Source organism: Lates calcarifer, linkage group LG23 (genome assembly GCF_001640805.2).
Source record: "Lates calcarifer isolate ASB-BC8 linkage group LG23, TLL_Latcal_v3, whole genome shotgun sequence".
In the NCBI taxonomy this organism is placed as follows: Eukaryota; Metazoa; Chordata; class Actinopteri; family Centropomidae; genus Lates; species Lates calcarifer.
The window spans coordinates 14,718,021-14,746,004 of record NC_066855.1 but is presented as its reverse complement, the minus strand read 5'-3'; the positions used below and the strand labels follow the sequence as shown (position 1 = coordinate 14,746,004).

General features: G+C 39.9%; 2 protein-coding genes across 4 annotated transcripts; one reads left to right on the top strand and one right to left on the bottom strand.

The window, feature by feature from the left end:
- Window positions 1-169: 169 nt before the first annotated feature.
- LOC108894805 (plexin domain-containing protein 1) lies at window positions 170-15,842 on the bottom strand. Its single transcript, XM_018693414.2, has 13 exons — window positions 15,241-15,842; window positions 8,204-8,385; window positions 4,678-4,821; window positions 4,524-4,593; window positions 3,841-3,963; window positions 3,637-3,755; window positions 3,403-3,493; window positions 2,238-2,333; window positions 2,070-2,151; window positions 1,924-1,984; window positions 1,715-1,838; window positions 1,065-1,225; window positions 170-943 (listed from the first exon to the last, which is right to left on the bottom strand). Exons 1-13 carry the CDS (start codon window positions 15,314-15,316, stop codon window positions 818-820), a joined length of 1,455 nt encoding a protein of 484 aa, XP_018548930.1. The 5' UTR covers window positions 15,317-15,842; the 3' UTR covers window positions 170-817.
- On the top strand, window positions 1,692-27,223 carry LOC108894815 (dickkopf-related protein 3). Of its 3 annotated transcripts, XM_018693429.2 has the most exons (7): window positions 1,692-1,801; window positions 5,549-5,690; window positions 6,208-6,340; window positions 24,601-24,758; window positions 25,264-25,438; window positions 25,561-25,762; window positions 26,405-27,223. In XM_018693429.2, exons 4-7 carry the CDS (start codon window positions 24,606-24,608, stop codon window positions 26,463-26,465), a joined length of 591 nt encoding a protein of 196 aa, XP_018548945.1. In that variant the 5' UTR covers window positions 1,692-1,801; window positions 5,549-5,690; window positions 6,208-6,340; window positions 24,601-24,605; the 3' UTR covers window positions 26,466-27,223. The 3 variants fall into 3 exon arrangements, with proteins under 3 accessions (XP_018548945.1, XP_018548946.1, XP_050922291.1); XM_018693430.2 differs by lacking the exon at window positions 6,208-6,340; XM_051066334.1 differs by lacking the exons at window positions 6,208-6,340; window positions 26,405-27,223 and having other exon boundaries at window positions 25,561-25,766.
- The last annotated feature ends 761 nt before the right edge of the window (window positions 27,224-27,984 follow it).

Genomic DNA, 27,984 nt, shown 5'->3' with positions numbered 1-27,984 from the left:
CTAATCATTTTAGCTCTACATCAGTCTAATGTGAGGAGAAACTACAGGTACCAGTCTGATGCACTCATCATAACCACCTGTTCACACCTTATCAGTACATCTTGGCTTAAGATGATTAGTTCCATTTGTTTTCAGCATGAGATCAATATCACCAAGCATGAGATCAATATCAACACCCACCACCAGCTTTTATTAGAAGACATTTAAACAGAAAGGTTCAGAGAAAACTCTCGTAACTTGATGTCTTTAAAATTCATCCAAACAATATTTCTCCAGAGAAGTTCAAGATGATCATTATAATCACTATCCATTATATAGCTAAATATCTGTTGTAGTCCACAGAGATATAACATTTTATGAACCAATCGTTGCTCGCGTAGAAGTTTCATGAAACAAAAATAACTCCATAGACTGGATAAAAACAAAAACACATAGTTAAGTTGAGCTGTACATTGGTTTGCAGTATGAAGGCTAGTTCAATTCATTCCCTGACATCCCCTTGGATCGATGGGTTTTGTACAGTTACACATTTGCATCTCATCATTTCTGTACAGGCGGCTTCCTCTCTGACCCTCCAACCCTTGGATCATATGGCTAATCTCCTGTGTGTGATGGCAAAGAGCAAGATACACAGAGAAAACTGGCAAGAGCTAGGAGAGCAGTTACAGTAAACACTGTCCAGCTGCCAAGGTTGGAGTAGGTGCATCCTGTGTCTATGGTCTGCCTGATCGTCCATATTCATCCTCTTCTAGTACTGTCAAGTCCTCAAGGTGGTGTCCTTTCTTCTTCTGGCTGGAGTCCTACTAGTATAGGACCCTTAACAGCACTGCTCGGCTTCAATGAATCCTTCCTTTTCATGACCCCCAAGCTCAACCTCAGCATAACTGGAGTGGCAGCCCTGGTTGCGGAACTTCATAGAGGGCCAGTAGTTATTGGTGCGTCGCTACAAAACAACAGACAGTAGTGGCTAAAGGCCAGGCAGCATGCAAACATGAGGGTGCCAGTAGGATATCTTTTAACAGAAAAATTGGTAGGTATGTGGAGACTCTGGTTGCTTTTCTTACCTGCATGAGGTAGAATGGTGGAGCAACTGTCGGATGTGTATTGATGTAGTAGACGGCCAGTAAGGTCAAAGCTACAAGCAGAACTAGGGCTGCCACTACACCTGCTATGATGGCTGTGTTCTCTGTTATCCCCTTATGCTTTGGAGGACCTGTCTGTAAATCTGAAAGGAAAGGAAGCAAAGATTGTTGATGTTGTTACATAAGAGGCATTGTTGATCCACTTCAGATCAAAAGTTGTAAGACACCCCCACTTTTACAGTTCCCCATCACATCCAAAGGTGATTGATGCCTAAAACTAATGAAATAAGACCCAAGTTGTTGCACAGAAGTTCCAAGTATACTGTGTGTTAAAGGTCCGTTCTGAACTCTTGAAAGTTAGATGTTACACTGAATGTTTTTTTTTTTTTTTTTTTGGAGTGTAGGGATGCACAGATTATTTTCAATATTGATTAATCTGTCACTTATTCTCTTAGTAAATCAATGGATTGTTTAGTCATTGAAATGTTGAAAAATAGTGAAAACACAATATATCCCACTTAATGACGCACAAGATAAGGAAAAACTGCTAATTTCATTTGTGGAGGTAGAACCAGTATTGACTTACCTTCACTCTGTGTTTCCCCCTAGATTCTTCCTGCAGACAAACTCACCTCTAGTGACAGGCTGGTCCTCAAGTACTGTTGAAGAAGGTGTTGGACCTGGGGAAGAGTGGTTGAAGGAGCTCATAGATCCCTCAGGTAGGACCGGGTTGTAGTCCTCACACGTGCCTTTAGCCTTTAGAGTGAATGCCCACAGGAATAACTCAAAAAACAATGAAATATCATATTTTTTTTTACTGTATACATGAAATGTATCTCACCTCTTCAGGGCAGTTATAATCTAACCACTCTTGTCTATGCCGGTCGATACCATCAGAACATCTGAAATTCAGCAAGAAGATAATGAGCAGAGCTGGGCTCTCTACAGCTTTATTGTAAGATAAATCTTTTAAGAGTTTGAGCCTACCTTTGAAGTGTGTTGCACCAGCCACAGCCAGTTGTCAGGTTGGATGTTAGGCAGAGATCACAGGATGTGTGCTGGAGACAAGCTAGAGGAACAGTGTTCTTGAGTTAGAGCGGTGGATAATGGTGCTAGGCTGTGTGAATATTGAGGACAGTTTGTAAGAATACTCACTGGGTAGAGGAATGAACTCAAAAGCAGATCTATTAACGATCTTTGTCGTGTCAATCTCCACACGATGATACTCATAGATAGTGCGCTGCTTTTTTTCTTCAAGACAAATATAATGAATGTTAGTATATCTGCAGTGTGGTTTAAATTCTACTCTGCTATCAAGTAAGTGTATGAAAGCATGAAATAGGTTTAACAGAGTAGTAAAACTCAATAGACTATAAAGTGCAACTGTTTCATTTCATTTCAGATGTGCTGTTGTGTACCTCCCACCAGGAGGCTTTCACTGCCCTGTGAGTCTCATTAAAGGCTCTGCATGCCCACACAGGTGTTTTGAGTCCCTATGGCTGATTAGACTTGTGCTCAGGTGTGTGTGCTAATATACATGATAGAGGTGTGAGTAGTCCTGATGCAACTGTGGGAGAGTGAGGGAGATGTCAGTCGAGCACTGTTTGTACCACACAGTCTTTAGAGGAGGTCTGATCAGACAACATAAGTGAAAACACCCACACATATACATGGCTATACAACAGACCTTTGTCATGAAAGACATTTTGACTTCTAAAAGGCAGGAAAAGCACAAGAGAAACAAATGCTGGCTCAGTCCCACCAAGTGTCCAAAACAGCCAGGTCAGTGAGCCCTTGGAACTAACCCATCTAAACAGAATGCAGTTTCCTGCTATTACCTGCCAACATGTCTGTTCTGTGAAAAGGGTCTATAGGTTTGTTAGGGCTTCAGTAGATTAAAAGTCTTAGTTAGTGAACAGCAAGCCACTCTCAATAGTTCATGGGCTAGTTTCTCCTCTTTGAACTGATTAGATATTTTTATTGCTACAAAACCATATGAAAGTTTCTCTGTTGTAACAAAGTAAAGCCCAGTTTTTAAGGCAGATACAAATGTGGATTTGTTTTTTTTTAAATCTGACAACAGTACATTGGTCAATGTTTTTCAACAAAAAACACATTTTATAAAGATCCCTTCAATCTGATTATAAAAAACTGAATGAAAATATGTACTGAGGTGTATTTTACACTTGAAAAAAGCACTTGGCAGCATTCTCTAGTGAACAAAGAACAACAAGAAGTGGGATACACCCTGGACAGATCGCCAGTCCATCACAGAGCTAGTTTCTTTTAGCTATTTTTTTTTTCTCTTTGGAGAACTGACCTGGGGAGGAGAGGAATGCCATGAAAGCATCAGACAGTCCCACTTTCACCGGATGCTCAGTGGAATTAATTCTCTCCACTGGTACAGGGATCTGAAAAAGAACAGCTTTGTCAGTTTTAATGTGGTTAAATCTGACATGCAAGCAGAGGATTGGTTCTGGTTGGTTTCTAAAAATAGAAAAATGCAGTAATTAACTTCATTGTACAGGTGATCAAGTTGAAATCCATGACTTACATCTCTGTAGTTGAAAACAATGGTTCCATTTTTGTGGAGGGCTGCCTGGAAAGTAAAAGCTCCTTCAGCCTCTCGGTCCTTTAGCCGCACCTTGTCCCACTGCACCACAAATAGATTACCTGAGCAGAGCGAGACACAGAGGCCAGTCAGAGATATCCAGGAGCTCCCAAACACTACAGACTTCACTGAGGAGCTCCCATTTACCGTTGTCCGAGTACCTCACTGTTGAGTTTTTGGAGAAGCTGGGGTCAAAGTTGGCCATTAGGGGGGCAACGTACTGTGTGGCAGTCAGCATTCGATGTGTAATCTCCCCCATGAAGATGAACCCTGAAACACACATACATATATGTCAGATGATGTCTAGCATGCTGAACTACTGCAGATGCTCTGTGCAGCCATTTAACGCAGCAATTCAAATAATAGCAATGTACTGTAATGAACAATTTGTTTGTGGCTGTTCAAGAGGTATAAAGTTATGAGATCAGCCATGATTGCTTGATTTGTTCTTTTCTTTGAAAAACGAACAAAATTAAACAAATCTCATACAAGTGTATATCAGATTTCCATCCCCATCACAGGATATTCATTAGCATACTATTTATGTGGAGCTAAAGCAGCAATGTTAAATCAACAAACAACTCAGTCTTCTTCCAATTAAAAATTTAGGACATGCACACCAGGTCAATTAAAATCATCAAAAAATGAAGCCGTTTACATTTAATTAGATACAGTATATTGTGGCCTGGTATCCCTGAAAATTCCCCCCCGGGTAGGACAAAGTCTCCTTCCAGTGCATTGATAGACGTCTGGTCTCTTGATTGGAGGAGCAAAGTGAATGAGTGCTGCCGTGATATCAAGTAATAGTCAGTAAAGTAAGTAAAACTCACCACCAGTTGCTACGATAATCTGTCTCAAGTAGTGTCCATAAAAAGGGAAATCAAAAGAAAGCGCCACCCTCTGTGGAAAATAAAAAATATCAGACATGGCTGGGTGTTAAATCAGAGGGTTATATATATGCGTATGTGTATGTGCTCCTCTCACCGCTGCCTGTCGATGCGTATTGGACAGTATGCCATGGACTCTGACTTGGCTCTTGTGCAGAGCGTTGAGATCTACCCACAAGTCTTGAGTCTGTCCGTCTGTTGGACCAAAGCTCTGCCAGCTGTAGTACCTCTGGGAGTCCTCCTGAGAGAAAGAGGGCACTCATTAGGAAAGTGAACTTTTCAGAAAAACATTTTCCATCGTGAGGTAGTTTAGAGCAGGTTTTAGCCTCCAGTCATTTACTCTATCAATAAAATAACCATTTAACAATTAATGTAATTCTTAAATTATTGCAGGTACTAGTTAGGATTTAACAATGGCAATTTTTCTGTGAGGCAGAAGAGAGAGATACCAAAGGTCTTTGGCTGGATTTAAGCAGGGTGTACAGCTGTTTGTCGTCAATGTCTAACCCCTGATTAATAATTTGTCATTTTTAAAGGAAAATGTTCATTTTAGGACAGCTGTGTCTCAGGTGGTAGAGTGGCTTTTCTACTGATCGCAGTGTTGGTTTGATCCCTCGCGCCACCTGTCCCCATGCTGACAGGTGGAGCTGGATCTTGCCGAAGTGCAGTTAACTGAGGAAATCATTTGCACGTTAATCATCAATTAAGCAAAGTAGCAGGACTGTCAGCTGCTGTTGTAAATCAGTGTCATGCAAATTAAATAAGCATATAATTAATATTTGGAAATATTTTGTATGTGTGTAAAGTATGTACATCCTTGTTTGTCCACTTTTCTAATAGAATCTGCATATTTATGAATATAGAGGGATTCTTTTATCATTTCAACCTCATGATTGTCATCATCAGCCTGAAATCTGTTGAACTGCATTGATATTACATTGACTGAAACATTCAATTTACTATTTCAGCCATTTTGCCATGACACCATCAAGTGTCTTTCTGATGGTGAACCAGAGAGGATCCAGGTTGATGTTACATAAGGACAGTGGTTCCCAGCCTGGGTGACGGCACCCCTTGCGGGGTCATGAGATGAATCTAACGAGTTGTGAGGTAAGAAATACATTCAGATGTACAAAATCTGTTCAGATTTTTTTTTATATGAAAATGCTTCACATTAGACAGTCAAAGACAAACAACCTCAAAAGAGGTTTTAAGAGGAGATTGCTGTAAGGGTTAGTTGGGAACCACTGCACTGGGACGTTTGAGGTTTTGTTTCCTCCGTCTCTGTCCACAAAGTTCCACTTGGTGGAGCTGTTTACACATTGCACACAATACTTTCACAATGAGGGCTTGCATCTTTCAACAGATATTCAGTCTTGATGGCATTATTAATGTATGCCACAGTTCAAGGTGACAGAGAGCAATGGTTCTGGGGTTTAGTGTGGGCTCAGAAAGTGGAGCAGTTAAATGCAGCACTCTCACTGCCTCTCCGGCTGCTCCATATACAGAAAGTGACCCACTTTTTTTCTGTCATCTCCACTGCCTGACACCAGCTTGTGTTTTCTAAAGGGGGGTGTGGGATTTCTAGGTGAGGAGATGGGAGCAATCACACTCTTTTCCCTCACAGCTGACTGATTTATTGAAGAGATTCCCATTGGACAAGAGTTGGAGGGTCTCGGAAATTAGGATCAGACACCTCCCGCCCCCCCCAAAAAAGGCAAAAGCCACAGTATAACAGGGCTACTAGTGATCTTGTCCAAGTGAGTCATTCACCAGCACACACACAAACACACGCACGTGCACATACTAACGCTTAAACAAACACTGTAAGTTGGCAGGACAAGGTTGTCATCTGTTTTCAATTTGAATTGTAGGGAGAGGGGGAAAAAAAGTACAACACAATTTATTTGGGTTGAATTTTACTGAAGCTGATTCAAGTGAAAGACGAGTCTGGGGCATAAGACAAATAAAACCTCATCATACACACTCAAACACACACACACACACACACACACACACACACACACAGAGACACACAGATCTAAAAGGTAATGAATGGAAAATGGCACAGGACAGGTCCACCTGGCATACACCTAATAACAGTGACCTCTGCTCAAAGCTTCTGAAGTTTGGCAGAATAAACATTATAACCCAGGCTGACCTTTCATCACAGTGTTATCACAATTAAACATCCATAGTCAGATTACATTTTATACAGTGCATGTAAAAGTAACCTTTTTTTTTAGGTTACACTAAATAACAACCTAATAATAACTTTTTAGTCGCACTTCATTCATTTAATCTGACATTGTGTTCATCTTGGCCAGTTTCTTGTTGGGAGATGGAAATGTTCTGTTTTGTTTTTCCCAAAATAAACAGAGAGAGTGACGCCAGTGTTATTTTCAGATCGAGACAAAAGTTACAGCTGCAGTTGCTATGAGCAGCTAACATAATGTTCTGATGACGGCATGATAGATATGCCATTTTAGAGTTCTTATTGCTGCAAATCAATTTAGAGCAACCTATGCAGTAGTTTTGAAGTCATCGCTGGTCACTATTTTGTCACAATTTTTCTCTTGCCAGTTTTCATGGCTGCAGCTAATGTTTAGTGTTTAGCAATGTGTTTCTATTGTATTGGAACACAAGGTGGTGCTTCCTGTGAGCTGTCTAGATAGTTGCTGTTGAATTGCTCTACCCAACATCCACCTGAGTGAACTTTCATCAGTAATGAGTTGTTACGGGCCATGCATTAGTGAATGTGGTGCTGTGGAGACCTGGCATTGTTTGGTTGATGTTAAGTGCTATAGAGAAAAGTAGCGGTATGAAAATCCCCATTCAGTTGTTGTCTCTCAGCTCTTTAATTCTGGGGCTTCTGCTAACTACATGCTGGCAGTTTTTCACACCAGCCCATGTTACATTTTGTAGAAAGCTTGTTCTGTGGCACTATATAAAAATTCATGGTGGATTTGGGAAGGTTTAAACTTCCCCTACTCACTTACTTCAGCCAACAAAAGGTTGTGTATCGAGCGTGTTAAAGTGAAAGTATGATATTTCTATAGTATGTTGGAAGGAAGTAACATTTAATTTCTAAATTCTTACCATACTAGGGCTGACTAGCCACCATGAAATGTAATGTTGTTGCTTTATTTCCATGTCTTCTACATGGTTCAGATGATGAAGATGCTAAGACCTGCATTAGCTTTAGTTGTGGTACACCTGTGGTGTGGAACACCCTGTGGCTTCAGAAAGACCCCTTCACTTTTTACTCACTTTACTGTGTTGTAGATCCAAAATTAAATGGATTAAATTTTTGTCCATCAGTTTTTGTCACTGGGTGACCCACAATGACAAAGTGAAAACATGTTTTTAATCACAAAAATTTCTAAAAATAAAATTGTAACATCTGGTGGCAAAATCGCCAATTGCTGGGTAGAAATTAGAAGACTGCTTTAGACTGAAATCAAGAACCTACTGTTCAAAAAATGATTAATGTCCTGTCATCATAGTAAATCATCATAGTAAATTTTATGTGCTGCTTACCAGACAGCAGAAAGCTTAACAGATGTAGCAACAGTAACTAAGGGAAGCTAGACTTAGCAAAGGGTCAGTTGTTTGGATCTCACCAGTATGCGGGTCATGTTGTCAGGCAGGATACTGATATCAACTCCTCCTACTCCTCCTCCTCCGCCTTCAGCCTGTGTGTTGCGAGCTTCTCTGTGTTTGTGTGGGGTCTGCTGGTCCATTCTGGTTATGTGAAAACCGGATGGATCCCCATCTGTCCGCAGAGTAGTCCGACTCAGTGCATCTAGAACAAGACAGGCATTATAGTGACTGAACAGTGTCAACAACCACTGACTTCATTAACAAACTGATGTCTCTTAAGCTCTGCAGGGTCAAGATGTTTTTTATTGGTTTACCATGTTTTCTTCATGCTGTAGCAATCCCTCACCTCTGGTTGACCATCAGTTTGAGGCACACTGTCAGTTCCTCAACAAATAAAGCACCAAACTCTAGATTCCAGGCTTTCAGTTAAATTAGAATTAATTTGGGTGCTTTTGAGGAAACAAGCATGGTCACTGACTATTCTATTTGTTTTCTAAATGTGTAAAAATGATCTTTTAATTATCTGGATTGTGTGTATGTGCGCGCATACTGGGTGTGAGTGTATTCCTATCTCTGCTCACCACCTACATTTGTGCTGGTTTTCATGTCATCTGCTCAACAGCTCATAGATGTTTATTTTTTCACATTTACTTCCCCTGTCCTTCTTCTATTTTGACAGTAAACTGATCCGTGACTCACTATCCGGTGCACATTTATGGTCAACAGAATTGCCAGATCAGCAGAACTTACTCATCGTTCTGCAGGGCGAAGGCTTCTGCTGTTTTTCCACTGAAGAACAAGATGAGGGATTAAATCCAGTTTGCTGTCTGGGTTTTATGTGAACTGTTAGTTCACACTGAACTGAGCTATTAAGTAACAGCATGTTATGATCATCTTGAGAGTGGGAAAGACAAGAGTCAGCCTGAGGTCCAGACCTCCCTCTCAGCCTCTTACTTTTACATTTTTTTTACAACATAAGACCAAAAATATGTAAACAACCTGGATCCCGTTCACATACTTTTTTGTAGTTTTGGTCTGGAGCTGTGTTTTTTGGGTTTGGCTAGGTCTGTTTGTTCCAATTAAAGCCTTAATGCTACAGCCTTCAATTATACTTTAGACAATAGTTTGCTTCCAGCTCTGTGGCAACAGTCTTTTCAGAAGTCCTGCTCAACATATCTATGCCCCTTATGTACAAAACCAGGGCTATAAAGAAATGGTTTTCCCAGTTTAGTGTTGAGGAACTTCACTGGCCTGCATGGAGTCTTGACCTCAACCTTGACTGAGCCAGACCTTATTACCTAACATCAGTGTTAGACCTGACAAATGCTCCTGTAGCTGAGTGAGAGCAAATCTCTGTGGTCAGGCTCTGAAATCTTGAAACCAAAAAGGTTGAGGCTGTTATAGCAGCAGATAGTTTTTGGAGTGAGATGTTCAGCAATCACATATGAGCGTCTGCATAATATTGACCTACATGGTCAGTATATGTCCAAGTATTGCCACAAGCTGTTGGATGTTGGACTCTTTACATTCAACAGATGATATAAATTAGCTGTTAACCATTGAAGGAATAGTGCAAACATGCCGAGTGTTAGGTGAGAGGATCTGTACAACTGTTTTCTTGTAAATATGAAGCTACAGTTAGGAGCTTGTTAGCTTGGAAACAGGGAATCTGCTAAATTTGGCTTTGTCCAAAATCTGCCTATCAGCACCTGTAAAGCTCACATATTGGCATGTTTTTATTTTGTTTGTTTGATCTGAACAAAATTCAAGTAAAAAGATTTTATCACCATAATCAAATGTAGTCTCTCTTAGGCTCACAAGCTACTAGATGAAGTAATTGAGAGATTGAAGAAATTACAAGATTGAACAAAGTAAATTTTCTGTTGTTTGAGAAGTAAAATACAATGACAAATGAGACAATGAAAAGAAAAAAGACTTAAGAAACAAAATGGGACAAGAGAAAGAAACTAAGAGAGGTTATCACACACACAGGGGAGATGGCTCTAATGAGGAATCTTGTTTGATTACGGTGCAGTGAAAGCTATTTCCACAGCTTCAGAACAAGAGGCTCCTAATTGGGTCAGATTGGCAGCACTCATCACCATCATCACTAAACAGCTGAGGAGGCGTCAAACAGCAGGGGGAAGAGAAGAGGAGGAGCTGTGAGGAGGAGGCAGATAAGACTATACATTAGTTATTACAGAATGTGCATCAAATCCTGAAAGATGTCGAGTATATGGCCCACCTTCTCCAGGCTTTAAAATGTTTTCAAACTTCCACAAGTGTTGAACTTGTTTTCTTTCCTGGAACATCTCTAACCTTGTCTAACTGTCTGCATGTGGGCCTGGATGAACTTCCAACAAAAAGGGGGTTAAAAAGAGTTCAAGACTGGGTTGGGCTTTACATAAGGACTCAAGTTAAGCTTACTTCAGTAGCACCAGGTCTGGCAGACACATGTGGAACCTGCACTGAGAATGTGCAAACTGGTGCAGAAAAACATCCTGGTGACTTTGAAATAGGGCCCAAAAAATCCACTGACTAAAATGACAGATGTGACAAATTTGCTAGTGAATAGCAGGTGATTTATTGTAAACATAGACTCTGGTTCTCCCTATATTAGAATAAAATGTACAGAAATGATTCTGACAGTCCTCTAAATTTAGAATATTCTTGTTAACTGCCAGGATGGTGTCAATTTACATGGGTGCATCTGCAGAATGCCAGATTTCCTGCTGTTTAATCCATCATATCTTACAGTGCCAGGAGTGTTGACCCCAGTGTGAATGAAACCTCTAATCCTGCAGTTTTATGTTGTATGGTTAACAATTATATAATCAGCTATTTTGAGTCTATGGCAGTGGTGTCCACTGTATCTGCCTCCTCAGATGTGTCTGCATTGCAGTAACCACCTTGCAAATCTAGTGGGTGTTGGAGTTACATCGAACTAGGACACAGTATTTTGAGCCATATACAGTGTGCTGTGGATATACAGATTGTGTTCATTCATCCCCTCACCATCTCCCACGTTCCTGTTTCCCATCCCACTGATCTCTTGCTCTTGGCCTTTTTCCAGAAACGTACAGTGGCTCTGTGCTGTTTCATTACTTGTTTTTGTATCCAACAAAATTCAAGTGAGAACCATTGCTGACAGAAATCTAAGAGGACACAGTAGGTCACGTTTCTAGTATTTGAAGGCAGTTTCTGAAGACCAGACAGCAACTGAAGCCACGTTCCTCAACTGAGACAAAAGCTAAATGGTCTTTCAGTGTGTTCAGCTGGATGAAGTCCAGTTATGAAAAATACATTTCCCCAGAAAATAATCTTTTTTTCTGGGTAAATTCACAACACTTTGAAGTTCAGGTGAAGGCGAGGATACATCAAGGGAACAGAGGCATGTTCTTGATCGTAGAAAAGAAAAGAGAATTATCAGCGGGCCCGGCAAAAGAGAGCAAAAGGTCAGCATCTTTGCTTCAGAGACAGAGACCTATCATCCAAACACAGCTGAGGAGAGGTGATTAAATCTCAAGATACAAAGTTGTGACCCTGTAGCAGTCCTGTGTTGTGTGCTGTTAGATGAGGCACTGTGTAAGTATCGGGACAGGGATTAGCAAAGCACCTGCAGTCTTCTGGCAAAAGAATCACTGGTGGAACAGTAATCACACTGCAAGGTCACTGCTGTGTGTGTCATTGCAGTTTAATACAGTGGTTTTATTGTAGTTGGATCTTAAAAGGGTGATCTGTGTTAAAACCAGCCCGGAGCTTATGGCGTGGGAGGAAGCCATTTGGCACATTACGCCGAGAGGAACAGCAGTAACCATAACACACAATCACAAATACTGGCAGCTGGACTGATAAGGACCCAGAAAAGAAAAGGAAAAATGTAGCGTTTAGATAAATATGAACAAATGGATTCAATTCAGAGTTTATAAAATGTTTGATTTAAATGATGAACTGTCAAGGAGTTGTTTTTTGTTTACGTTTGGAACCAATTTTCCATTTTCACTGCAGATGACATGTAGTTCCAGTTTGCAAATGGACTTGGCCAGATGTAGCTTACTATAGGCTTTTTTCAGTGTTGGAGTGCTTATAGTTTTCACAATAGGAGATTATTTTATTAGGGAATGTTCAGTAGCTGCTGACGAATCTAATCTGAAACTCTAATGAGATTTTGTAGTTGCTTTTGCTGTATGGTATTGTACTGCAGGTGGTAAGAGTTGGACTACAGACTTTTCTTCCCTTAAGCAAACAATAAAACTCTTGGTGGTAGCCTAGAAAAAGTAAATATATGGGATTTTTTTTTAGCTCATCTAGGTCATTTGTCTGGAACCTCAGCCCCACCTTGTCTATTGATCAGTGCAACCTGTCAGATTTAGATCAAAATTGTCTCGAGTAGATGCCATCTTTTTTGAAACTCAGTTAATATCTGAAACTCAAATCGATCAGTGTGAGTCAAGTCGTCTCATGTTACTCCTGAGCAGAGCTTTTCTGTTCTTTGTGGGCAAAAATTTTTTAACAACAATTAGCATCTAATTTTAAAATCTGTGTGTATTAATAGATTAGAATTAATAGCTGCACACAGATGATTAATCTACTCTATCACTGGTGCTTAAATGGTCACTATGTTAAGATTTTTTTTACCTAACGTCATATTATGTGTAATTTACCAGTGCTGGGAAATGGACCAGAGTTTTTAGCTACACTCTTGCCTATCAAGGAAACATAACAAGACCTGAGTGGTTCACTGAGAGGGAAAAAGGTTTCCAGTTAAGAAATGGTGCAGTACATAACACCCTGATAAAAACCACAACTGGTTGTTTTTACACTGCGCTTTATCTGTGGATGTCTGCCACCGGTCGAGGCAGATGGCCACCCACCCTGAGCCTGGTTCTGCTCAAGGTTTCTGCTTCTTAAAAGGAAATTTTTCCTTGGCACTGTCACCAAGTGCTTGCTCATGGTAGGAAGTATTGGGTCTTTATAACTAACATTACATGGTATGGCCTAGACCTGCTCAATAGGAAAAGTCCCCTGAGGTAACTTCTGTTAAGATTCAGCACTACGTAAATAAAATTGACTTGACTTGAATGCAAGATATAGCATATTAAGTAGTGAGGTTTTTTTAAACTTTGGAGAGAGCCTGGTTACCATTTCTTTCATGGTATACATTTTTGTTTTCATAAGCTCCTGACCCAACCTGTCTTTGCACATCAACAGCGCCCTCTGCAGTTGCGAGTGGTAACTAATTCTGTTGGGCTCCAAGTAAAAGAAGTTAAATGGTTTTTATGTACAGAAAACAAAGCCTGTCAGTGACTTGACCAGCCCCACTCACTGAACTGATACACAGCTCAACAATGTATATTAACCCATGTTCCCCGGCTTCTGGAGCAGGAAGTGCTGTCACTGTAACAAACACACCAAACTCTGTTAGACTTCTGTTTAAGCCACTGACCATCACTCAGGTAGCAGGAGATAATACCTGCTCACCAAAGTTACATAGAGACAGAGGCACCATAACTATTACAAGTCAATGTACCATCCAAATCATTCTGAAGTTATTATTTTAAGGTAAAATAGCTACATAATGTTGTTTCAATGACACATTTCTACAGACAGATTCCAGTTCACAATTTGGCATCCTGGGAAACAGTCACACTAACATTTATTATGGCTAAATTTCAGGCCGAAATTAGTGGATTTGCTCAAACAGGTGAAGTAGATTGCCTTCTATGAAATATGACTCTGAAATTTGTGCTGTTGGTCAGTTGCAGACACTCTTGACGATGCTGACATTTTGAGAGAACAGGAACAGCCTTGCAACCAATTTTGTGTAACTGCTGGAGTATTAGCTGCTCTGCAAAAGAGATTTGGCATGGTCTACAGTAAGCCGTGAGACAGGGGTGGATGGTACAAATTCATTCCCCTCAGTAGAAGTGGTTGAGAGTCCCTACATCACCACACTTCCTGCACCACCTATTTAGAGAAGAGTTGTTCCACTTTCTGGTGTGAGTAAGCACTAAGATTAAGTTATCAGGCACTGGGAAGAAGCCCAAAATAGGAAACTTGCTGTACAGGTGTGAGGACTTGAACTGAATTACTTGTTTTGGCTTAGTGGTGAAGATGAGCGCGGACATTTTCCTGGACTTTAAGTCGCCTTATGCTGAGGGTGGGGTGGGGGGGTCTGTCTCTCTGGTCTGTGCACAGTGTGTCAGGTTGTCCTCTGCAGAGCGAGGCCCCTGATCAGAGGAAGTGGGACCACAGGAGAGGCCAGAGAAACTAGAGCACCGCTGATTGTCGGAGGAGGAGTGGCAGTGGAAGAACGGGGGCTGGCTAAAAATAATGTATCTCCAAGGAGAACAAAAATACATACATGCGCATACACACACACACACACACACACACATGGGATGACAGGAGCATACAGTATACATACAATATACAGGAGGTGCATACAGTATTTTGTGTGATAAGATGCAGTTTGAGGTGAAATGAAGCAACACAGAAAAACAAGAAACTTTCCACATTTAAGAATTCTAGACTCAGCTGCTGCTCTCATTGACTTTTTCTACTTTTCAAAAATGCCTGCTGGAATGAAAGTACAAGTCATCATTAGAAATTACTGGTTAACCTCAAACATTTATTTGCTAAAATGCAAAATTTCCGATCACATGATGCATATTTTTCAAGCAAATGAACACCAGACATTTGGTTTTGTTCTTTTAAATCGGAAATACAGAGGTTTTGGAAAGGCATCCTAAGAAAATCCAGACGTGCACACAACCTTTCATGTGCTTCCTGTGACTGACAGAGAGAAATGTCAGGGGACCTGTTAGCTTCACACACACACACACATATGTATACACAAAAAAGTGCCCAAAAAACATTTTTCAAGCATGCCTTTTGCCAGAGTTGGTGCAGAAGAATTCAGGTCAGATATTTTTTTCAACCTGCACACACTTCAGTTCTTTGGAAGCTGTTTTGTGCAGCCTCTTCTGAAGAAAGTCAGTCAAAATGGTGTTTATATTAGACTACATGTGAATACCTGTGTGTCTTTGCTGCTTACCTTCATGCTCTTGAGCCCAGACTCTCCCCAGCTCAGCCTGGGAGAGACAGATGAGGAGAACAGCACAAAGCCCCATGTCCAGCTGACTCTTCTCCCTCCTTCCCCAGCTCTTAATCACTCCTGTCCTCTCCTTCTTCTTCTTCTTATTTTCCCGTTTCCCCTCTCACTGTGCAGGAAGAATGGGGCTCCTCACTCCTCCACTCCCCCGCCTTTTGTCGCTCTCTCTTCGCCTGTGCTCTCCCACACAACTGCTTTTCCTTCACCTCAGCTAAGGTTTACTCGTTTTCTCCCTCCTCTCTGGCTGTCACTCTTCTCAGCTTTATGTCCTTGTTTGGCCCTCAGAGTAACTTCTAGGATGACGGGTCCATGGTTAGAAAAGAGTTGACATACAGCTGAAATGTTGCAGAGTGAGGAGTTGTGTTTTCTCTTTGCTCTTCTTTTGCTCCAGTCTCATTATTTTCTACTCCTTGAAATAACTCCTCACTCCCCCTTCTGTCTGTCTGTCTGTCTGTCTCTTGCTGCCTCTCTCCATGTGTTTGTTTCTCTGTTTCTCTCTCTAACAGAGCTCTGGATTTTTGTAGGACTTCCCCAAAGAGGAAATATTTATGTATTTCTCCATTTTTTCTTTCCTTTCAAACCAAAAAAAACAGGGGGTTGGAGTTGGGAGGAGCATGTCTCCCCCATGTGGAAGCATGTTGAACCAAAACAAATGTGATAGTTAAATGGTTGACATTTTGAAGAGAGCTTCTCGTGTGGTTTCTTTGAAGAAATATTATATGGCTTATTGCAGTCTGGTTGTTTTTTGCTTGCTTTTACATCTGAACACGGGTTTGCTAAAAACAGATTACCATAGCGAGGAATGATTTGACAGTGTTAAAATGTATTCAGTGATGTATTAGTGATGTTGTTAGGGTATGAAATTAGACTATGAAAGTGCAAGTAAGAGTTTTAAGTTTTATTTTTTTCACATCTGTGCTAAAGAGTTGTTCTTACTCATACAAGATAATGTTATGCCCTACCCTTGAGCAGCCCTATGGGGCGCACAACAGTCCACCGCTGACCCAAATCAACCACAGAAAATACCTTTAAAACGTGATGTAACGACATTACTTACTGATGTATTTTTAATCGTTTTTGGACAACGGAGCTTTGTGGCACAGGCGTTGGATACACAGATAATGCTTGTTAGTAGGATCAATTCATTGTTGGCTTTAGTCTTAAATGGGATTGGTTGACAACAAGACAAATTTAGAACACCACCAACTATATCCTTTTAATATTTGCTGCCGCCTGCTCCTGCAATGCTCTTGATTAAGACTCTTCCAGTGGGATGGGATGATGAAATATCAGTAGGCGTATCAATATTAAGATAGACATAGTTCTTCACACCAAGCAACTATGAAATGTGTCGTGAGCACCTCTGATTTTCCATACCTAAATATTCCCCCTAGGAGTTAATCTTGTAGGCATGTGGACAGGTAGGAGAAAGGAGGACATTGTGTGATGCTTTGTAGAGAAGAAACAGGCCTTGTCAAATTCATGCACATTAGTTGCAGATGATAAAATGTGTTTTCACAGCCTTTCAAAATTTATTTTGCCTCTAGATTCACTGGAATAGATACACAATACAATACACATAAAACTGGCCAAAAAGATGCCAGACATATTTCTATGGCTAAAAAAGAGTTGGTGTTGTCTTTCTTTCCTTAAGTAAAACTTCTGTTTATTAACTTTTTTTTTTTTATCTTTCTCAGTGTGTTTGCAGGTGTTATAATGTTTTCCATACATAGACTCAGCAGCCCTCCCAGTTAGATAAAATCTCTCTTTTTCAGTTTAGGTAAATCTTACATTAGAATGCCATATTTCACTCTTTTCAAACAAATTAATCTGCCTTGTGATTCCTCATAAATGTATAATAATGTTTGTTACAACTGTTTCTGTGGGTCCAGTTTGATGATAAATTTGTTCCAAATGAATTCTTCCCAGACTACTTAGTGTATCAATTCATTGGAGAGGTTCATTAAAAGTACATTCACTGGTTTGTTACAACACCCCCCTAGCCTCGCAAAATCTCAGAATTTAACCCTGATTCAGCTTTGCTGTTTTGAAACTCAGCTGTGAATGTTGGCGTAAATAAATTCATTGTGAGCTGGCAGGATGTTTTTGGACTGGTTTTTTAATGATTATAATTAAAATAGGATTTTTGTATCTGTACTCTTTGGTGTATTTATAGGTAGTAGGCAAGGTAATAAAACTGGGGGAAAAGCTTGTATTCAGCTAGAAGACTGAGTGTTATTTATGCTTATTATATGTGAAATTTTCAAATTAGGAATCAGGAAGTTGTGTCAGCATGTACTATATGAGTAACAGAGTTTCAGTTTCATCTGGGCCAGTTTCAAAGCCCTGTAGCAATTCTGTTTATATTGCGCTGGGTGTCTGCATAAGCAGATGTTTTCCCACATGTGCAGTCAGCACATACAGTCTCTGAGCATAATTTGTGGGCTGCACATGTCCACATGATGGCCACAAGACTTCAGATTCCTTGAACCCTTGCAGATGTGGACAGAAGCCAGAATTTACATTGTGTGGACCCTTGTGGATAAGTGCATTGGGAAAGTGTACTTTGCACTTTATAAACATTAAAAGTCCTTTAGCAAAACACTTGAATAATTTCCCCCCATATAAATAGTATCCAGACCACACTATCAACTGCACATATTTATTTCTGAATGACATCTTGTGGTCATTTAGACACATAGGTGGGTGACAAATTGACAGAAAAACCTGAATAAATAGAGTAACATACATTGGCAAATACTAATGGTGCCATTGAATGAATGATGTGAATTACACAATCTTCACAGAGGACATTGGAATGACATGTTAGGTGTTAACACCATCGTTAAATGAGGACATGTCTTTTGGAAGAATGCTGTTAATCACCCTAGTAGTGAAGCACTGAGGTGATTGTGGAGGCTCATGGGGGCCCAGCACCTTGCTCAGACAGTCAGTGTTGTTTTTCTCCCTTTAACTTGTCACACGTATGTAGACTGAGCTGGCCCCTGATAAAGAGGCTAAGGGAAAAACAATAGAAGCCACACAAAGCCCATTACCCCAGGCTGCCGATAGTAAATAATGTTGCTGATTCATCAATGGCAATTGGATGTAATTCAGACTGGAGAACATATGGTCAAATTGTATTAAAAAAAGGGGGATACTAATTCTCTTGGAGGTGGACTGCCAAAAGGCTAAATAACAAACATCCATGTCCAAACCCATTGATGGTTAGGAGGCAAGAAAAGCAGATGAGGAGAAAAAGTCCCTCTTAACCCATGAAAAAGAATGTTCTCTGCTCTGATCCTGTATTCTTCAAAAGTCAGTTTCCTTGCAAGATGTTGGTTCTGATTTTGACATAATAATAATTGGTAATGGCTTGATTTTTGACTACTGGCCACCAGTGACCCTTGCTCCACATTCTCGTCTTGCCCTCTTCCCTTTTTTTGTGCAACCTGGCACAAAGAAGACACAAGGCTGTTTCCCATTATAGAGGGAGTTACACTCTTCTGTCTTGTTCCAATTGGAAACAGGTTATAGAGAACATTATTTAAACTTTACCAGAAATGCAGTTCAAACATCCGAGTCCAAAATAAAACACCAGTTTGGTTTATTTGAGATTATTTTTAACGATGAAGTCAGTATTTATTTTGTCTGTGGACCCAAAACATTGAGCAAATTTTATTATCATTTACTTTTAGCACAATAAGTCCTTGTCAGAAATGTGTCTTTACATGTAAGGGTTTCCTTATGAATATTTGGGCCAGGGCACACAGTGTACTTGTAGGACCGTTTGTTGTAAGTCATTGCTTTTGCCTTTAAATAGAGCATTGAATAAGAGTTTTATCATATTTTATAAAAGCAAAAGCCATCTCTAAACTAAGCACACTAAATTATTGACAGAGTCTAGAAGATGAAGAAGGTTCATGGGTTCCTTTACAAAGTTCTGGTTGTTGAGGAGGTTCTCACGATCGTTTAGGATGTTTTAGTGGGCCTTTGGGAGGTACTGGTCGTCACTGAGGAGGTTCTACAGGTGTTTTAGGAACTTTTAGGGATCATTGAGAAGGTTCTGGTAGTAGTTTAGGTGTTTTTCATAGACATTAAGAAGGTTCTACATGTGTTTTTTAAATTTTCATTGTCAATAATAACATTGTAGATGTCCTTTAGAAAGCTTAAGGAGGCTTGTAGGTTTAAGTGGTCCTTTAAGATGTCCCTGAAATCCTTCAGAATGTTTCTAATGAGCCTTTATGAGCTTCTGGTAGTCACTGAAGAAGTTGTAGTGAGTTCCTATTAGTCCTGTGGGAGGTTTCTAGTGGGCCTTTAGGGGATTTTAGGGGTTCTCTAGGTGGTTAAACACCTGTGGGAGATTTTGCAGTTGTGTCCCCACCACCATCAGCAAAACACCAAATGAGGGAATGTCATCTGTTTAAAAAAAAAAAAAAAAAAAGTTCATCCCTCCAGTACAGTTCTGTACATTTGTAGAATTTATAATAGGGAGCACTGAAGATGTTCTGGAGCCTCATGGTGCAACATCATGACTAAAGGCCTTTTCACATACAGCGTGACGTGAATATAGAACGGGAAAATGTGAGGTACTTGCCCATGAATATAGAGAAGCACGGCCAGCTGCGGACATATTTTTCAGTATGTTTGTGGGACAGTTTGGTCCTGTTGGGGATGCGACCACCACGTTTGAGGAGGCAGGGGACTAACTACCGATCCTTTGACCCAGAGCGGCTTCTGGCATCCTGTGTGATTGTGATGCCTTGATTCGCTGTGCAAAAGCTCCAAAAAATCGACCTGCAGTCAAAAAAAAAGGTCAATCACTTTTTCATTGCATTTCATTTCATAGTATTCGCATTCTGTGTGAAAGTAGTCACAACAAAAACAACAGCTCGAAATAATAAATTGACGTACGAATTAAAAAAAACACCCTCGGAGTAAAAAGGCCTTAACTTGTAGGTTTGTTTTCCTTTTATTTGTCCCCCATCTGTAGTTGGCGTTATTAACTTCATTATTAGTTCACATCTGTCTCACCAACAATAAAGATACCTCACTTTTGAGACAATTCTCAATTAATGACTGGAGTAATTGTTACTGCATCATTCCAGACAAATGAGTGAAGGGAGCTCAGCTCTGTTTGCTGGTGCATTTGCTGTGTAGGCAAAATAACAAAAAGAAGAAAATTTCTGTGAGCTATTCATCAGAAAAAGGTTTTTAAAATGCATTTTCTTACTTAGGTTTTGTAGGGATGTTTGTATGGATTTGCAAATGTTGCAAGTTTTGATATACAAATCATCATTAAATGACCACAAGAATGCTTCATGTCACTGCAAACCCTTTCACAGCCAAATAGCACAAATATAAGTAAATTACTATATACTACATTATACTAAACGTGGTATGTTTTTGTATGATAGACCCTGGTTAGAGTGAGGTCAGCAGTCTCAATTAACTCTTTCACAGACTATGATGTTATGTTTGTATCTCCACTCCATTTATTGATTAGTACAACGTAAGAACAGTCAGATTTTTTGAATGAATACAATATTCAACTTGTAATGGCAATGTTTTCTTTCTGTTAACATTTATAGGCTTCATTTCACCCCTCACTTAACTTCATGAGGAGTGATCTAAAACCTCAGCCCTGTCTGTGGAAGGCACGCAATGTCTGCCCACTAACAGTGAGAAACGACTCTGAGGCATTTATAGCACCTTGTTTAAAATGTGACTTAGATTTAAGGCTGTGAGTAAATAAATGTTAGAACACTGTGTGCTTACACTTTGCCAGGTGTACTACAGGGCTGCAGCCAGACACAAGGCAGTATGTTGGTGACAAGACCCAGCAGCTCTCATCTGTGTAAATTTTGTTCCCAATTGCAGGAATCCTTTCTCTCTTTTTTCTCTTTCTTTGTGGTCCGTACCTGCATATGCATGTATTGTACAAGTTTGGAAAATTCATGTTCTCCTAAGGAATTGTAATAGCTTTAATAATCTACTGTCTTTTCTTGTTTTATCGCCATTATTGGGTTCATCCAACAAGGATTGTGACCAAATACCTACAAAATTAATAACATTCCCTCAGCCTCAGGTGTATTGTACTGTGTTTAGTACTAATTAGCAGATGCTCACATTGTGAGCATTTTGGCATGGTAATGACTATTATTTCTCTCAATCAAAGCTCCTCTTCTTCAATAAAACATACTGGCACACAACAGAAGAACAAATAGCTCAATTAATATTCCCTCCTCCCCATCTATGATATGTCTCAGAAAACTGTAGACTGTGTTTTTTTTAGTAAAATATGCTTAAACTACTCATTGAATCCTGAAAAAACAATATATTTACCTAATTGTTTTCTGCTGTGAATACACATCTATTCTGTTGCCATTTGTCCGTCGATTCCTGCACTGAACATGTTGTTTTGGTGACTCCTCATGCCCTCCACCATTCAGAGCTCCCTGTGGGGGGTCAAGGTCCATTACAATGACTAAAAATCACCCTGCCCATTGTTTTTGTTAGTCCCTAATTGTCAAACCCACAGCAATGTTGATTGTGATAGTGAGTGCATTCATTATGAACGTCATTAGCAGAGTCATTAACACCAGGAGAGCATGTTAAGGACTGTGTGGAGACAGTTATCTGCTGTTGGCATTGGGTAAATAAAATGGGGATATCTTGTTGTAAGTATGAATGTAGAACAAGAATACCTGTTTGGAGGAACGTGATAAGGGAAGGGATGGGAGTCAAGGTGTGAGTTGTCATTTTTATGTTGCAAACACACACAGTGCTGGGGAAAAACTCATAATGCTCATTGGGAAGGGAAGAGAATTTATTTCTAAGTTACTGGCTTACAATTTTTACAAAGTTTAACATAGGGTGTGTTGGCAAATATGTTAAATCTGACTGATGCTGAGTCTGCAAGCTCATAGATAAATTTGATTTAGATAATTTTTCATCACTTTTTGCATACCAATATTTCTCCATTCTCTTATTAAGCTGTTACCAGACAGACTCATTTTTGTGCACAAGCCTAAAGAAGGATAAAATAATGTACCCAAAATAAAAAGACGGCTACTCTTCAACTGTTTTGATTGCAGTTATAACTCTGGTCTCCTTTGAAAGGTAACTCTTTTATATTTTACAATCAAAAAGTCAGAACAAGTATAAGAGACACTGAACCAAAGTTTGAAAGGTACAAACAGGGTAGAACTGTAGGTTTTTTAACTTGCCTGTTCTTTTTGTCTTAAAAAGGCCTCCAGTAGTACGTTTTGTGTAGAAAACACAGCCACAAATCTGAACCAATTCTGTGTCATTCAGGAAATGTAGAGCTTTCGAACAATGTATAAGTTGCCAGAGTTGTGTAATGACTGAATTCAGTACAGACCAAAACACACCTAAAGTACCACTCCTAAGGAGGACAGTTTTAAATGGTTGATATATAACCTACAGTACTGAATCCTCAATAAACAAGAATCAGAATAAGTGAACTGCTTGGATGCATAGTTACGATTCAGTACTTATTTACATATTGCTAATTGATCTGGTTGCTGCTATTGTGCCGACTAATTGACTGCCAATTACGTCATTAGTCTAAGTTAGCCTGTTTTGATAAGGACTTAACTACCTGGAGCTGAGATAGGTGCAGACTCTGTGATATCTACGTAACCGATCTGTGCTGTCTGCCACTGACAATATGTAAATTACTAACAATTACCCAGGCATCTCAGTTTGGGTGAAAATACTGAGAACTGAATGAAACTGTGAATGCTAATGTTGAGTACAGCTACTCAGACAGTTTGAGGTTACACAGATGTTGTTGTTGCACATACAGTTTTTTACAGTTTTGCACAGGAACTTCAGTTTGAGCATCATTAAACGATGAGGAAGGCAAGGTAGTTGTAAAATGTCCCCACAATATCTTTCAAGACCGATATCCTGTAAAATCCCATCTCATAGTATTATACACTGCTGTGCTGCGTTTTGATGTAAGGATTAGGATTTGTTACTCAAACCAGCTGCACTGATATGTACTCAGTCTTCTCAGTAGTACCTAAACACCTCTGTTGTCATATTTTATTGTATGTTGTGGTGTGTGTTGTTTGTTGTACAGTCACTCGTATAATGATGATAAAGGTTTATCTCTACAGGTAAAAGCACTGCTGTAAAGGATGCCATAAATTACAGAGCTGAGCCATATAGAAGATTAAATTTAGTCAAGAATATGGTTATATACATTGTGAAAGGAGACAAATGTGTTTTAGCTTTTTCTGACCTTGCAAGTTGAAGTTCAGGCTTTCACTTTCATTCCATGATAGATTTGCTGAAGCAAAACACTAGTTTTTTTTTCCATTTCCTACCACCAGCTTGTTATGAAACCTTTCACTTCAAAGAATAAGCAGATATTCAGTGGCAAAATCAGACATTTTCAGGGTATAAAAATATTACGCTCTTTTTTTTGTAATGGATGAGAGTTGGTATGATGTGTGGTCTAATTCCTTGGTTGCAGGTGGAAAGACATAAAGCAATGACAAAAATATGAATGTTTGTTTCCCTAGAGCAACTTGTCTCCCCTTCACTCACTCCCCTTCTCCCCCTGAGAACTAATGGCTGATGGTAATTACATTTAATGAGATCATGGGGTCGTCTGCAGGGTGCGCCTCTGCAAATTGTTCTCAGCGTGGGGCCTGAAGTGGGATAGGGTAGGAACCAACGGGCAGCGGAGGTCGGGGGCCAGGAGTGTTTGCCCAGTGTTTTGGGGCCAGGACCCACAGTGGCTTTACTTGTCACTCAGAGAGCACTGAAACATGTCATGCATTTGTCTGCCTTTGTCCTCCTCATTTGTTTGTCTGGCACAGATAACCATACAGAGGTGGTGCTTGTCTTGGTTCTATTGTGTGGAGCTGTTGTCAGCCCATCACATCCATCCATCCCCTCCCAGCCCCATCTCCCCTCTTTCCCTTTCTCCCTGCTCCATGACTGGTCATTTTGCCACTATTTACTGGCTGCAGGGGGTAACCTGGGCAGTTTAGTTAATCCATTAACAACTAATTGTCTCCTCCTACCCCGTTGCTTGGACAAACAGTCTGGTGGGGGGATGTCAACCCCTGTTGACCTATAAAAATCAAGCTAGAAGAGGGGGCAGCCACTGTCACTGCATGGATCTCTTCAGTTCACTTTCTACACATCTACTGGGACTTTTAAGTTTTGGATTTTCTTTTGCTGTTGAGTCATTGTCTTTAAGTCACCCCCATCATTTTTAGTTCCTCTTGCTCTTATTTTTATTAACTTATTTCTTTTGGTCAGCTGAAATGTTTGGGAATCTGTGGATACTCTGCCTGTGTCTGTGCTTCTCCTGGGCTGAAGCTCGTATATGGGCCTGGATGCTCAACATGCCTCACAGTCCTCCCAAAGATGGAGCAAAGGCACTTAGAGAAAGCACTCCCATCGCCAAAGCAATCACGGTAAGATGCTGGAAACTGTGCATTTCTGTAACAAGGTTTTCCCCACCATTACAAAGCTTAGCTTCAGCACCTAAGCCAAATTTATGTAAAATCATTGTGAACAACAAAAATAATAAAAGACTTTTCCCTAACGAAATGGTGGTAGTTGGTCCCTAGTGGACTTCTTTAGCAAGTTTTGTCTTTTAGCTTTGTGGGTATTGTTTATTTATTATCTCTTTTACCTTTGCCAAATTTTTGTATATCTAGTGGTTCTTGGAAGAAGACTCTTAAACCCACCCCCACCATACACCATACGCCTAATGCTTCAATACTACTATATAATTCAAAACCTTTATTTAATCTTCAGAGAGAGAGAGAGAAATAGAATATTTTTTCTTAAGCTTTGAGAAAATATTATGCACAGAATCAGTGTCACTTTTCCGCTTACATGAAAGATGATTTGCATAAGCACCAGAAAAGTGCAGGACTTAAATTTGGGCTTACCTTGTCTCCCTGTTTTCTCCAGGCTGTGTGCGACCATGACAGATCCTGTGGGCGGGGTTTTTCCTGTGATCGTCACTTTGGTCTGTGTGTCCCTCTGCGAGGGGAGGGCCACTATTGTCGGAGGGACGCCCAGTGTGTCCGTGGCCTCAGCTGCATGTTTGGGAAGTGCCACCGTAGCATCCCCAATGGACAAGAGGGTAAGAGTGCAAAAAAGAAATGGAAATTTAGATGGAACTTAATATCTGGAAACAGTTTATCTGAATTAGACTGAAATGAAATGATGATCTGACCTAAAATAACCAGTTTTTCCCTCATCCAGGGGCCAGATGTAAAGTTGACAGGGATTGTGGGGCATCTATGTGCTGTGCCCGACACCATGGTGAGCAGGTGTGCAAGAGACGTTTGATTCGTGGCGAGAGCTGCTATGTGCCCGATGGTGGCCTGGCATTCAGCATAAACCAGATTTGTCCATGTGACGAGGGGCTGCTGTGTCGTGAAAACAGTGCACCACACAGGAGAGAGTAAGTACAGCAAACAAACTCGTTTTCAGCTGAAATTACTGGAGACACTAGCAGGTGAGTACAGCAGGCAAATGCCCAGGAGCACCAAAAGAGCACAGATGCTTGTTATTTGGTTGGACAGAAGTTGATTAACAATAAATATGTGCACCACCTGTGTAATATTAACTAAAAAAAATTCCTGCAATATTGCCTAATCTTTTGACATTGTCTCATACTCTGTAGGGGCACTGTGCCTAAAAGTTACTTTAAGACTTCAGTTTACACTGTACCCATAGAGTGCAGGTAAAGGGACTAGATGGTTATGGTTATATGTAATCCGATTTCCTCAAACTAATTGGGAACGTGGAACTGTCAGGTTAAATACAGAAGGTACAAAGTTTAACAACAGGTTAATCCACCTATGTCTCCAATATGATAAAAGCAAAACAAAGGAACTTGCCATAATTGTTATTGACATGTTTGTATAATTAAAGAATATAATAGTATGCACAACTGTTGCTTGTAAGCCTTAACCAAGAACCCTCTGTTGGATCTAACTAACAGGTTTTTTAAATTTGAGCTTCAAAATGTTTGATGAAAAACTTTAAGTATTTGTTTGTTTTGATGATAAATGATTTTAACCTCAGCTTGTTTGTCTTTCAGGAGAGATTTTTTTTATCAGCCAGAAAGAACAAGTTGGACCTGTCAAGTGCCCAAACCATGATGCCAACCTCAATACTAAAGCTATTTAATATGTACATATGTTATATATGATTGTATATAAAGAAATGTATGTTATTTCCAAATATGTTCTTATGGCAAGGATGTTTTTGTATCATTTCATTCTGTAAATTTTGACAAAAGCACTACTGTATGTAGCTGAGCTCAACAAAGCTGTGTCTTCTACAATATCTTCCTCATGCATTTAGTGATCTTTGAGTATATCTATAATGTCTAGTTTAAAGAATAAAAAGACATTTGTTTTTCACAACATTTACTATAATCACTGCTCTCTTTGTTTTGAACATACAGGGGATGTTGCAAAGAATTAAACACACAATAAACCCAAATGAATAAAAAAGAAAAAAAAAACTGAACTTTTGTTCACAGTTTAAAATCAAAAAGATGGATTTTGGGTGCTTGGACTGTACAGACCCATAAACACAGACTCGATCTCCGTCTGAGCTTGTTTCTGGAATCACAGGCCACCATTGCATAACATGGTGAAATCTTGTGGCTCCTGATTGTTAGCATCACCAGATGCTGTAACGCTATCTGTCCCCTGACCCCTTCTAAGATCAGTATCTTCCTCGGACTATCCCTTTACGAATTCCCCCTTCGCTCCATTCAGATGCTAATCGTCTGCAGTTTGCCCCTTCAATTGCTTGGTGACTTGAATTGTTCTGTGAAGGACATTAGTGTCTAACATCTTTGCTATCGTCTTACAGCTCTTATCATTAGGTCTTTGCAAGGAGGTATTTGATGCTGTGAACTTTGTTAATAAAAAGAAAGATTTGAAACTTTATTGCTGCATTGGTGACCAGGTTGCCTTTCTTTTGAGCTAATTTTACCAGCCCATTTAAATTTCTTGACAAATATGATTTTAGAACAGAAAATAAATATTACAAACTCTCAGCTGAATTCACATGAGAAATAATTTCAATCACATCAGAACTAAAACCACTAAGACTTAATTCAGCATGGCATAAACCAATAGAAATCATGTAAACAGACCGATGAGAAGACACACCATAAGAAAGAATGACAATACAAAAGTGATATCCAATAGCACAAGAATGTGAGAAACCTTATATTACTGAATGCTGCAGAGAGCTATCATCTCCATGTATGGTATCCATACATGTCTGCACTATTTAGCTTCTTAAAGCTTTTTCTGAACATTTTGTCCTGTTTGACCAAGAGGATAAATTTGTGTGTGACATTAAAAATATGCTTGAACACATTTACATGCGTTTGATAAAAGTGATGTTTCTCATCCGATTTATTGGCTGAAGGAATGGTTTGACATTTTGGAAAAATGCGTATTCCCCTTCTGCTGGAGAGTTAGGTGATTGAAGACTGATAACACTTTCTTATCTGTTTCATACCATTGAATATAATGCTCCAGCCAGCAAATGGTTAGCTTAGCTTAGCATAACGACTGGAAACGGGGAAACAGAGTTGCCTCTGTCCAGAGGTTTCAAAACCAAAATGGTAACAACTGGCTGGTTTATATGATGTTA